The sequence below is a fragment of the Coregonus lavaretus genome (genome assembly GCF_964263955.1).
Source record: "Coregonus lavaretus genome assembly, contig: HAP1_SCAFFOLD_1176, whole genome shotgun sequence".
In the NCBI taxonomy this organism is placed as follows: Eukaryota; Metazoa; Chordata; class Actinopteri; order Salmoniformes; family Salmonidae; genus Coregonus; species Coregonus lavaretus.
The window spans coordinates 72870-86758 of record NW_028158041.1 but is presented as its reverse complement, the minus strand read 5'-3'; the positions used below and the strand labels follow the sequence as shown (position 1 = coordinate 86758).

Genomic DNA, 13889 nt, shown 5'->3' with positions numbered 1-13889 from the left:
AAGTACTACTTAAGTAGTTTTTTGGGGTATCTGTACTTTACTTTATTATTTATATTTTTGACTACTTTTACATTTATTTCACTACATTCCTTAAGAAAATATTGTACTTTTTACTCCATACATTTTCCTTGTCACCCAAAAGTACTCATTACATTTTGAATGCTTAGCAGGACAGGAAAATTGTCCAATTCACGCACTTATCAACAAAACATCCCTGGTCATCCCTACTGCCTCTGATCTGGTGGACTCACTAAACACACATGATTCCTTTGTAAATGATGTCTGAATGTTGGAGTATGCCCCCTGGCTATCCGTACATAAAAAAAAGAAAATGGTTTATACTTTTACTTTTACTTTTGATACTTAAGTTTATTTTAGCAATTACATTTACTTTTGATACTTAAGTATATTTTAAACCAAATACTTTTAGACTTTTACTCAAGTAGAATTTTACTGGGTGACTTTTACTTGAGCCATTTTCTATTAAGGTATCTTTACTTTTATTGAAGTATGACAATTGGGTACTTTTTCCACCACTGCTGCTTAGCCACCATAAAATAGGCTACCAGTGCCTTGTCCCCTTTCGACTTGTTTGCGTGATAGATCTAAAAAAGTACTCACCTGTCAGGGAATGGGTGAGTTATACAAACACACAAGGCAGGAGACTGCAATTATTTTTCTCTCTGCTTGGTAGGCCATAGCTTTTCTATTGCGTCATTATGTTACGCTTTGGTCGCCTTCGCCGCAAATAAACGCAACCCATTGGCGCTACTAAAGGGTGGCCAGCCAAAGTACGCGCGCTCAGTCTAGGCATTCTAATCTGAACGTCGTGGAGAAGAGAAGTGCCATAGGATTGTATTCATTTGTGCCATAGCTTTTGGAGAGAGACAAGCCAACTAAAGTCACCTTATAATAATAATCGTATTATAAGGCTTCGACTACAGTTTTATTTTACGCAAGTGTTAAATGGTGATGACCTGATTCCTGTTTGGATTCATCTGGATTTATCGGATATTAGTGGTTATTATTATTTGACTATTAGCCTTTTATCACTATTGTTTCTATTTGCATTATACATTATTTTCAACTCCAAATTGCAACCCCATTATTGTCTACTACAGTTGCCAAACTGAATCATCCCTGTTTTGCACCTCCTGGGGATACAAGGCTTGAGTCTGGATGCATGTTTGGAAAAATGAAGTTGAAGTGTTTTACGGTGGGCTCCATTCGACCACCTCTAGCCTACAACTACGTCGGCAGTTGAGATTGGCAACTGAAAACTTGATGCTGTAGCCTATTGTAGTTCATTGACGGCAGAAATATTGTAATTTTATCTCCGTGTGAAACATTCTCGAATGTGGACCACTGCAAACGATGTTTACCGAGGTGGCTAATTTAAACCTCAGCTCTAATGGAAGTATCGATAATCCACTGAGCTCTCTGGATCAAGAATGGAACGAGCCCCCTGCGAAAAGACTGTCTCGGACTGGACACCATGTGATGTCCGTCTTCCTTGGATCTATTATGGTTTTTGGTTTCCTCAATAACCTGGTGGTATTGATCCTGTTTATTAAGTTCAAAACTCTGCGGACTCCTGTGAACATGCTTTTGCTGAACATCAGCGTGAGTGACATGCTGGTGTGCCTCTGTGGTACCACGCTCAGCTTCGCATCCAGTCTACACGCACGCTGGCTGTACGGGAAGCACGGGTGCATGTGGTATGGCTTCGCCAACTCTTGTTTCGGTGAGTTTAGTAGCCTATTACCGTAACAAAATAGTCACCAAAGTAGCTATCAAAGCCTCGATGCGTCATCAATGAGGCATGAATGACCTGAGTGCGTTTAAGGAAATCATGGTGCCAAAGAGTTGTGTGCGTGCGCTTGCGCGCGCGGGGGTTTGGGTTTACACTTACTAATTAGATTTCGATTTTTGCAGAAACTATACCTATCATTGTGTCAATGATTCACCCAACTTTGTGATGAGACAAATCTATATGAAGTGGATAGAAGAATGGACTAACTGGGCTCTCCAACCCTGTTCCAAGGTTTTCGCTCCAACCCCAGTTGTAACTAACCTGATTCAGTTTATCACCCAGCTAATTATCAGAATCAGCTGCGCGAGGACGTTAGCTCTCCACGAACAGGGTTGGGGAGTCCTGAACTAGGGACTGTCTATAGGTCATTTGTGTCAGATAATGTTGCAGATGAAAGGGGTAGTGTGAGGTACAGAGGTGAAATTATTGGAGCGAAGTGATGGACTTCCACATTCGGATCTCCCGCGTGCCACATGACTGTGTTAGCCCACTATTGTTCCAGATGTCACACATACAGCAGAATTGTCTTATGGATAGTGTGATGTCAGCAGTTACATCTGTGCCCCACAGACAGTTTCATTGCGACTCCTCTGACGTGTGAAATCATTGCTTCTGTACTCTCACTGCCAAGTCTAACAGAGAAAGAGAAAGAGAGAGACCCATTCTGTCAGCGTGATGATGTTAGTTATCTTACTGTACTTTAGAGATATCTTCAATTAATCTGTCTAGCCCCAGATATTGGAAGCACTTTGTCTGTGATTCTATGCAGTGTGTGTGAGATTGTTTAGTGGAATGGAAGTGGCTATAGGCTACATATGTAGGATCTTACTTTGATCCCCCGTTTGTAGCAGCAAATGTCCTGCATCGCAGGAAATGCAAACTTTTATTGCATTCAAGTTTTAAAAAGGCTTCTAAAGTTTGTCATTTCTGCTTTACATTTTCAGACTTGATTTGCCCCTACAAAAATGTCCATGAATTATAATCCAAATCGAATCAAATACAATGTATTGGTTGCGTACACATATTTTGCAGACGTTAAGGTGCAGCGAAATGCTTATGTTTCTAGCTCCAACAGTGCAGTAATACCTAACAATACAAAACAATAGATACATAATCTCTCCCTCGAAATTAAGAAAGAAATATCAGAAGGAGCAATGTCTGAGTCCGGAACATAAATATATATGTATATAATGGTGTGTATAAAGAGTATGGACAGTGTATGAGTAGAAAAGGTGTGTTCAGCAGTAGTTATATAGGATGAGCCTTGACTTGAATACAGTATATACATATGAAGTGGGACTTACTCACTGTAAAATAAATGGAGATGAAAGCTCAACAGGAGGAATGGGGATTCACACTTTCAGTAAGGAGGGAAATTGAGGAGGAAGGGTGAGGTTATTATCCTTCAATATAATTTAATATCAAAAAGGACGAATGCATAAGATTGCCCTGTTGCTTCAAATGCCACTCCGTTACTTCTCCTAATTGCCCCAAGAGGTTTTTCCACCAAAGCTTTCCACAAAAGGTGCACTCATGAGGGGAATTGAGGAGTGAGTGCAGGCCAGGATCTGAATATCATTATCATTAAATTATCATTGAATATCAAAAAAGGAGAATGCATAACCATGTCCTGTTTCTTAAAATGCCAATCTGTTACATCTTCTAACTACCCTAAGATTATATTATTCGACCAATGTTCTACAACCTTCTGTTGCTCTTTACCACAAAAACTTAGAACAAATTGTCTCAGCAATAAGTCTGCCAAAGCCTCTTTGCAGCTGTAGTCAAGAATACAACACTAAGGCGACATGTGTGCCTACGCACACTAGGCTAATTCAGGAGACATATTGTAGTTATTATGCCCTTATATTTAATTTGATTAAACAATTCAGAGACTAAAACGAATAAATCATCATTTAAGGATAGCTAATCGATATACAATCTCAAAATCAGCTGCAATGGAAAATAATGTTTGTTTTCCTCAATTTGTGGGTGTGGTCGAGGGGAATTCCTTCTTATGATGTGAATATCAACTCTGAGTATCTCTGCCTTCTAGAATTCCTCTCAGCCCAGCCCATTTATCTCTGGTTTGAGGGGCAAAACTAGGGCAATTCTCAGTGTTTGTGATATCACCTTGGTCACATGATCCGAGTGTTTTGAAAATGGCTGAGGGGTGTTTATGGTTGATAAGAAGGTCAGCCTGTTCATGGGATAGCAGAGCACTGAGCCCAGCCCCTATTGTGCCATAGCCCTGCCTGGATGTTGGCTGCTAGGCTATCCTCTGCCGTTGTTAGATAGAATAAAAGAGAAGAAGAGTATTCTGGGGCTTTGTGTGTTTACATATCAGGCAATGGATTTATTTCAGTAATGTCAACTGTTGGAGTAATTGTGTCACAAGCAAGCTCTTACTTTCTGCGCTCATTATTTAGCAAGCAGCTAACGAACACAATTTCAAACAATGTGTTATAACTGTTTATTACAACCGTTTATTACAGATCTACAAACTAGAAATGAACAGTTTCTAAAATACTTATAAACTCTTATAAATAATTGTACCATTACTCATGGCTTTAGGTCTAACAGCTCAGCTCAGCATTTAACACCATAGTGCCCTCTAAGCTCATCACTAAGCTAAGGACCCTGGGACTGAACACCTCCCTCTGCAACTGGATCCTGGACTTCCTGATAGGCCGCCCCCAGGTGGTGAGGGTAAGCAACAACACATCCGCCACCCTGACCCTCAACTCGGGGGCCCCTCAGGGGTGCAGGCTTAGTCCCCTCCTGTACTCCCTGTTCACACACAACTGCGTGGCCACGCATGACTCCAACACCATCATTAAATTTGCCGACAACATGACGGTGGTAGGCCTGATCACCGACGACTATGAGCCAGCCTATAGGGAGGAGATCAGAGACCTGGCAGTGTGGTGCCAGGACAACAACCTCACTCTCAACGTCAGCAAGACAAAGGAGCTGATCGTGGACTACATTCAAATCGACGGGGCTGTAGTGGAGCGGGTCGAGTGCTTCAAGTTCCTCGGTGTCCACATCACGAAGGACCTATCATGGTCCAAACACACTAACACAGTCGTGAAGAGGGTACGACAACGCCTCTTCCCCCTCAGGAGGCTAAAAATATTTGGCATGGGCCCGCAGATCCTCAAAAAGTTCTAAAGCTGCACCATTGAGAGGATCTTGACTGGCTGAATCACCGCTTGGTATGGCATCTGCTTGGCATCCGACCGTAAGGCGCTACAGAGGGTACATCACTGGGGCAGAGCTCCCTTCCATCCAGGACCTTATATCAGGCGGTGTCAAAGACTCCAGCCACCAAGTCCTAGACTGTTCTCTCTGATACCGCACGGCAAGCGGTACCGGAACGCCAAGTCTGGGACCAAAAGGCTCCTGAACAACTTCTACCCCCAAGCCATAAGACTTCTGAACAGTTAATCAAATGGCTACCCAGACTATCTGCATTGACCCCCTTTTTATTGCACTGACTCTCTTACACTGGCTCAATGCACACTCACTGGACTCCACTCACAGACTTACACATACTACACTGACACTCCAACACATACACACACACACACACACCACACACTACATATGCTCACACACAAAAAAAACACACACACATGCATATTGACGCTACACACACACACACACACACACACACACACACACACACACACACACACACACACACACACACACACACACACACACACATATAGACACACTTTCACACTATTTCACACTCTTTACATATGCTGCTGCTACTCTTATTATCTATCCTGATTGCCTAGTCATTTTTACCCCTACCTACATGTACAGTGCCTTACAAAAGTATTCATCCCCCTTGGCATTTTTCTATTGTGTTGCATTACAACCTGTAATTTAAATGGATTTTTATTTGGATTTATTGTATAGGATATACACAAAATAGTCCAAATTGTTGAAGTGAAATGAAAAAAAACCTTAAACTTAAAACATAAATAACGGAAAAGTGTTGCGTGCATATGTATTCACCCCCTTTGCTATGAAGCCCCTAAATAAGATCTGGTGCAACCAATTACCTTCAGAAGTCACATAATTAGTTAAATAAATCCACCTGTGTGCAATCTAAGTGTCACATGATCTCAGTATATATACACCTGTTCTGAAAGGCTCCAGAGTCTGCAACACCACTAAGCAAGGGGCACCACCAAGCAAGCGGCACAATGAAGACCAAGGAGCTCTCCAAACAGGTCAGGGACAAAGTTGTGGAGAAGTACAGATCAGGGTTGGGTTATAAAAAAAATATATCTGAAACTTTGAACATCCCACGGAGCATCATTAAATCCATTATTAAAATATTGAAAGAATATGGTACCACAACAAACCTACCAAGAGAGGGCCGCCCACCAAAACTCACGGACCAGGCAAGGAGGGCATTAATCAGAGAGGCAACAAAGAGACCAAAGATAACCCTGAAGGAGCTGCAAAGCTCCACAGCGGATATTGGAGTATCTGTCCATAGGACCACTTTAAGCCGTACACTCCACAGAGCTGGGATGAGTGGCAAGAAAAAAGCCATTGATTAAAGAAAAAAATAAGCAAACACGTTTGGTGTTCGCCAAAAGGCATGTGGGAGACTCCCCAAACATATGGAACAAGGTACTCTGGTCAGATGAGACTAAAATGGAGCTTTTTGGCCATCAAGAAAAACGCTAACCCAACACCATCACCCCGAGGACACCATCCCCACAGTGAAGCATGGTGGTGGCAGCATCATGCTGTGGTGATGTTTTTAATCAGCAGGGACTGGGAAACTGGTCAGAATTGAAGGAATGATGGATGGCACTAAATACAGGGACATTTTTCAGGGAAACATATTTCAGTCTTCCAGAGATTTGAGCCTGGAACGGAGGTTCACCTTCCAGCAGGACAATGACCCTAAGCATACTGCTTAAGCAACACTCGAGTGGTTTAAGGGGAAACATTTAAATGTCTTTGAATGGCCTAGTCAAAGCCCAGACCTCAATCCAATTGAGAATCTGTGGTATGACTTAAAGATTGCTGTACACCGGCGGAACCCATCCAACTTGAAGGAGCTGGAGCAGTTTTGCCTTGAAGAATGGGCAAAAATCCCAGTGGCTAGATGTGCCAAGCTTATAGAGACATACCCCAAGAGACTTGCAGTTACTCACGCTTGAGTTTTCTGTTTTTTTTTGTCTTATTTCTTGTTTGTTTCATAATAAAAAATATTTTGCATCTTCAAAGTGGTAGGCATGTTGTGTAAATCAAATGATACAAACCCCCCCAAAATCCATTTTAATTCCAGGTTGTAAGGCAACAAAATAGGAAAAATGCCAAGGGGGTTGAATACTTTCGCAAGCCACTGTACATATTACCTCAACTACCTTGTACCCCTGAACATTGACTCAGTACCAGTACCTCTTGTATATAGTTTCATTATTGTTATTTTATTGTGTTACTATTTCATTTCATTTTGGGTAATTTTTCTTACTTTTTAACTCTGCATTGTTGGGAAAGGGCTCGTAAGTAAGCATTTCACGGTAAAGTCTACACTCTTAGAAAAGAGGGTTCCAAAAGGGTTCTTTGGCTGTCCCCATAGGAAAACACTTTCTTGTTCCGGGTAGAACCCATTTTGGTTCCAGGTAGAACTCTTTTGGGTTCCATGTAGAAACCGCTGTGTAAAGGGTTCTACATGGAACTTAAAATGATTCAACCTGGAACCGAAAGGGTTCTACCTGGGACCAAAAAGGGTTTTTCAGCGGGTTCTCCTATGGGAACAGCTGAATAACCCTTTTAGGTTCTAGATAGCACCTTTTTGTCTAAGCGTGTACAGTGTTGTATACGGCGCATGAGACAAATAAAATTAGATTTTGATTTGAATATGAGTATGTGAGAGGGATTACACCACTGCAATTTGGATTATACCAATGCCTCCCTCTATTGGAGCATATTAGTGTTGATGTGAAAGTATTTTGTTCATTTCAAAGGGTGCAGTACATGGTGTTCCAGAATCCAGAAACTCCAACCCACCTTCATTTCACACCCTGGACTTTTAGTGGACAAAATGTACACAATAGAGGTGTGAGGGGGTTTTCAAGAACAGCGGCCCATTCAACAATGACACAGTGAAGGGGATAGACATTTTTCTCACCTACAAGACCCTATACTCCTCCCCTGGCAAAAAACTGCCATCCAGCCCCCTCTCCGCTTGCTGTCACTATTGGTCCACCAAGGTGACCTCAGCCGCTGAGACGGAGTCTGCAGGATGGCGTGTGAACTGTGAATGGGCATCGAAATACCAAGTCGTTTCTCCCTCTCAGTGAGTCACAACACACAGAGCACAAAGTCAGCCCCACCCACTCTCTCCATCCATTCCCTGTTTCTCAATAGTGCTCAGGGCTTACCTTAACTCCTCTGCAGGTTGTGGGTTGTGGGATACCATAGAAATAAACTTACTAGAACTGGCATCCCCATTGAAGTCAATGTGACATGATGGGTGGACCAGCGGCCACAAAGTAAAGCAGGAAGAGTCATTATATTTCTATGTGCCATACTGTGCACAGTTGAAACCTTCTGCAGAAGACGTGCACACAAACTGCACTGCAGTGGTCAGTAATATGCTCTTAGTTATGAGATCAATATAGATGTAGGAACTTTACATTGAGCAATGTGGACGCACCTTACATAATCATATTATATAATGTTCAATAATTGAAACTTTTTGTCCCTACTACTGTTGAATAATTAACAGATGTCCTGGGCCTCTGAAGCATCTTGGGTAGTTAAATTAAGAGAGGTTACCATGCAAAGTCACTATGCCCTTGGCAGATAGCAACATAATGGGCTACAGCTGTTGAGTAGGTTCCTCACTCCACTCCTGGCTTCCCGGCCATCCGCTACCCAGCAGTACCTAAAGTGGAGGTCTACTCTTCTCCAAAAATAGCCTACAACCGCAAACTTTTAGGTCTACTCTCCAAAAAACAGCCTCCGAACAGAAGAAGCCATCCCACAAACCTCTGCACAACCATAGACATGTCTCTTTATCTGGGATATAGCTTTTTCCCTGTGCTCAAGGGTGGCAGGGCCCAAATCTCTGTCTCAAGATTAATCTGGAGGGGCGCTGATAGAAATGATTAAAAAGAGCTTTGAAGATTAGAACATGCTGTCCTGTGCTGTGAGGAGAGGAGGAGCTTCTGGAGTGTAGGAAGAACTCTCACAGAAATGAACTAACATGGGATGGAGATGGTGGGAGATTGGGAGGTGAGATTACACAAGTCATCATGGTTCAAAGCATGGTGTAATGAATGCTTTAGATGTAAACCCAAAGTGACTGTATGTACATAGAATGACGTACAAATGTAGAACGATGTACGTGTGTAGAAGGAAGTATGTACACTGTAAAAAATGACTCTTTGGATCAACCCCCAAAAATGTGGTTACAAGTAAATTAGTTTCTCAATTTAAAAAAAACTACATTTGTTGAAACCAAATATATGATTCAATGCCAACTGTTATATTTGATTATTAAAAAACCTATATTTCAAGTTGCAACCTATTACTTTCAACACTCAACTTACTTTCCCCTTTGGTTAAACCTAATAAATAACATGAATGAACAAAAAATAATGTATGCACTCACTAACTGTAAGTCGCTCTGGATAAGAGCGTCTGCTAAATGACTAAAATTTTAAATGTAAATAACATAAATACTAACTAATATACAACCCAAATTTACCAAGTTGATTCCATAACTCAAAACACTTTCTTTACATAAGACTTATTTTAACCAAATTGTGACCATTTCTTTAGTATCACAGTACTTACACAGATATCATTTAAGATTTGCACACAGCCTACATCGTTGTCACCATAATATTTAATGTCATAGTCAACATAGCTACTAGAACTAACGCGTTAGTAAACCCACTACAATCATGCAGTACAGTGTGTACAGTCAGCAGCAAGCAATTTAGCAGTTACACCGGCAGGCCCCGGTGGCAATGAATTAATAAAACCAAAAGCTTACCTTGACTTGGAAGAGTTCCAGTGTCGGATAGCCATAACCAGCTAGCTAACATAGCATCCCTCTCTGTTTGAGCTGGGTGTTTGAGTAGGCTAAACTAGCTAGCTGTGCTTCGATGCTAGCTAAGTAAGTGAAAGTGAAAACAATATATACTGCGAAATGTAGCTCTCTCTCTCTCTCTCTCTCTCTCTTGCTTCTCCTTAATTTTAGAATAAATTAATTAGTTTAAAACTGTTCAACTATTGTCTTTCTATCTCTTTGAGTCAACTACTCACCACATTTTATGCACTGCAGTGCTAACTAGCTGTAGCTTCTGCTTTCAGTACTAGATTCTCTGATCCTTTGATTGGGTGCAAGAGCTCTGATAGGTTGGAGGACGTCCTCCCGAAGTTGTCATAATTACTGTGTAAGTCTATGGAAGGGGGTGAGAACCATGAGCCTCCATGTTCTTGTATTGGAGTCAATGTACCCAGAGGAGGACAGAAGCTAGCTGTCCTCCGGCTACACCATGGCGCTACCCTACAGAGTGCTGCTGAGGCTACTGTAGGCCTTCATTGCAAAACAGTGTGTTTTAATCAATTATTTGGTGACGTGAATATATTTAGTATAGTTCTATCTAAAAAGGATAACTTTTTTAATGTTTCACTATTTTTATTTTTATGAAATTCATTGAGGATGGTCCTCCCCTTCCTCCTCTGAGGAGCCTCCACTGGTAGAATGTAAAGAGATCTGTCTGTTTATACTTCTACATGAAGCAAAGGCCTGACCACACTGAAACAACCAATTAGCATTAAGAAATCCTGCCATGTCGAATTTCTATCAAATAAGGAGCAACTGCGTATGATTCCCGCAGATGCAGGTGTCTCCCTGCTGAATGGCTCTAAACTGTCCTTCTTATTCTATCACATACATTCAGTCTGTGTGAATTACTGAATGCGCTCATGCATACTATAGCTTGGTAAGCTATCGGTATTGGTTCACTGTTTCTTGTTGATCTATTTATAGAAAATAATCATTTTTTAAAAAGTCATTTAGCAGACACTCTTATCCAGAGCAACTTACAGTTAGTGAGTGCATACATTATTATTTTTTAATACTGGCCCCCCGTGGGAATCAAACCCACAACCCTGGCGTTGCAAACACCATGCTCTACCAACTGAGCTACATCCCTGCCGGCCATTCCCTCCCATACCCTGGACGACGCTGGGCCAATTGTGCGCCGCCCCATGGGTCTCCCGGTCGCGGCCAGCTACAACAGAGCCTGGATTCGAACCAGGATCTCTAGTGGACCACTGCGCCACTCGGGAGACGAGTGTTGAGTAGTTACATTCTGTTACATGTGAGGAAATGTAATTACTCTGTAAGGGCGTCCCAGAGGTTGATGAGATACCAAATATAAAAATGAAAGGGCAAATTAATCGAGGAAAACCTTGGGAGTTTCTCAAGAGGGAAAATTCGGCTCTATATACAATCAGGGACTCCTATGAGATTTCTAGATGGAATTCAGTATGGAATATTGGCATATGAGAAACCTGGTCATGATAAACGGACCATGGTCTGAGTCTGACTGTCCCTCTAGTCTCTTGGTGGAGGGAAGAAGGTTAAATGACATGGATGAACTCGGCCGCTTCTTCATCTGCACTGACAGGTCGGCTCCCCTAGGGGTCAACCAGAGGGAAGAGCCTATCGCTGGCCTTGCTGCTGTAGCATCTTCTCTGCCCTCTGGTCCTCGAAGGAGGGAGTGTGATTGTGTGCCTTGCACTGATTGAGTCAAAGAAATGTAACTGGGGAGCGGAGCCGAGTAGATTGAATATCCGATCTGTAACGACAGGCATGCCGCATGTGCCCTCCGTGGCAAGCTACAGGTCCTGTGAGCTTAGCCAGGCTGTTTCTGAATTTCACACCGCTTTCTCACCCCTCGATAAATTAGTGGACTGATTACCAGATTACCAGTCAGGGCGCAGAGGTCCTTATTAAAGCAACAGCCTGAGCAGCTTCCTATAGCAACATTTTCATTTGCAGCAGCATTTATATAATAAGAATAATAAGAATAATAAGAATAATACATTTTATTTGTGCCTTTCAAGATACCCAGGGACACTTACAGAGTAAAACATAAAATAGCCAAAATAAACATGACAATGCTAAAAGCAAAATGCATTACAACAAAAGTGCATGGCACCCCAAAAAATAGCAAGATAATTAATACATGGGGAAAAACAGCAACAACAGCAATAACATCGTCAAGCTCATAAAGGCAGTTCAAATTGAGAGGCTACTTGAACAACCTCTGTAACACGATAGGTAGAAAAAATAAAAAAGAGCTAGACGGTTTAAAACGCTATAGGCTGAATACTAGTCTGAAAAGGTTGTTTTTGAAGATTTGGTTGGTTGGAATTGGGGAGTTCAGGGGTGAGAGAGTTCCAGAGAGTGGGGCATAGCTGAAGGCACGATTTTATGTAGGCATCAAAGGAGAGTGTGGAATCGAGGTTGACCCTCAGACTCTTCACCTGGGAGGCAGGACGGATAGGGCAGCCGTCGATGTTGAGGTCGAACTCCTCCACCTTCTTAAGGAGAGATCTGGGGGCCATCAACATTGAGCTTCAGAAAGTTTGAGCTCATCAATGATTTTATTTATTTTAGACAGTTGATGCGTGATGATGGGTGGAGATTAGTGGTAGGTTTGGATTGAACATAGATTTGTGTGTCATTAGCGTAACAGTGGAATTGGAGACCGTGTTGGCGGATGATTTGGCCAAGGAGTATATGTAGATAATGAATAGATATAGTCACCTGGCTTCCCAGTTAGCGCTCCAAAAACAAATGATAGAACCTACATGAACTGTATGGTTAAATCTTCCACAGTATACAAGCAAAATGTATATTTCTACTCAATGACTTCAACTTTAAGTCCCATACATTGACAGAACATTACCATTATAATATCCAATTGTCCAACACAATTATCAATTTCTCAAAATGTATGACCATATTCCACACCTTAGAATTATAATTAACTTTTTTTCATTACCTAGAATTATAGTCAACTATTTTTTCTATTAACATACAATGTATTTCATGAATATGAATTGTTGGCACTGGGGTCTGTGTGTGAAGAGCCTGGAGACAGAGAGAGTTGATTAAGCCTGGTGGGCATGCTACTGCTTGTAGAGATTAGTCAGTTTGGGCTGATTACTGTCCTCTTGGCTGGACAGGGTAACCGTGACGGGGAGGTTGTTACTCGTCTGTGTGTGTGTGTGTGTTGTGTGTCTTCATTATACAGGGGGCTGGAGGACCACAGGCGGTTCCTGTTTGGGCTCTGTAAATAGTTGTCATTAGCATAGACAGGTTAGGTAACTGATGGAGAAAGCAAACATTCACAGCCGGGAGAGCATCTGTGACCATTTCCATTGTGTGATTCACTGTAGGAAAAGCACGGCCACATCTGAGTTGTCTTGTTGCAGGTGCGTGAAAATAATTGGATTATATCTTAGAAGAAAAGAAAGACCCACACACTGCTCTAACCAGTATCACTTCAGTTTATCCATTGTATGATTCACTGCAATCAGTTCTGGGTTGGATGGAATACAGAATACAAAATACCACTAGTTGTTGTGACAGATAATGGACCGATATTATTGGTGACAGTGATAGGAGTATTTATACAGAGTAGATCAGGGGTGAATAAGAGGGATTTTGACACTTCAGTTGCTCAACTTTGGGTTTTGATTAAGCAATCTGTACATGTTGCTAACGCCCTGCAGGCATTTCACATAGTATCTTATTCCAAATGTATAATATGAACTATTTGATCAGCTGTCAATTATCATATCTGATAACGCAGTAATTACAGTGGAACATATGGCATGATGCGATGACTTATTTGCAGCAAATGCATCATTTAACCAGAGCACAGATCCTAATACCCCTATACACACTTACCGCAGTCACACTCACACGCACACACACACGCACACACATAACTTGCCATGATGGTGAGAAATATTGTATGAGAGGAAAAGGTATTTTCTC

At 41.8% G+C, this 13889-nt stretch overlaps 1 protein-coding gene across 1 annotated transcript in view; it reads left to right on the top strand.

Annotated features, from left to right (window-relative positions):
- Window positions 1–1374: 1374 nt before the first annotated feature.
- LOC311124478 (vertebrate ancient opsin-like) overlaps window positions 1375–13889 on the top strand; it is a gene marked incomplete at both ends in the record, with an annotated part of 20262 nt that continues 7747 nt past the window's right edge. The window contains one exon of the mRNA XM_084198620.1: window positions 1375–1744. Within this exon, the coding sequence (XP_084054746.1) occupies window positions 1375–1744 (370 nt within the window). The remainder of the gene's footprint in view (window positions 1745–13889) is intronic.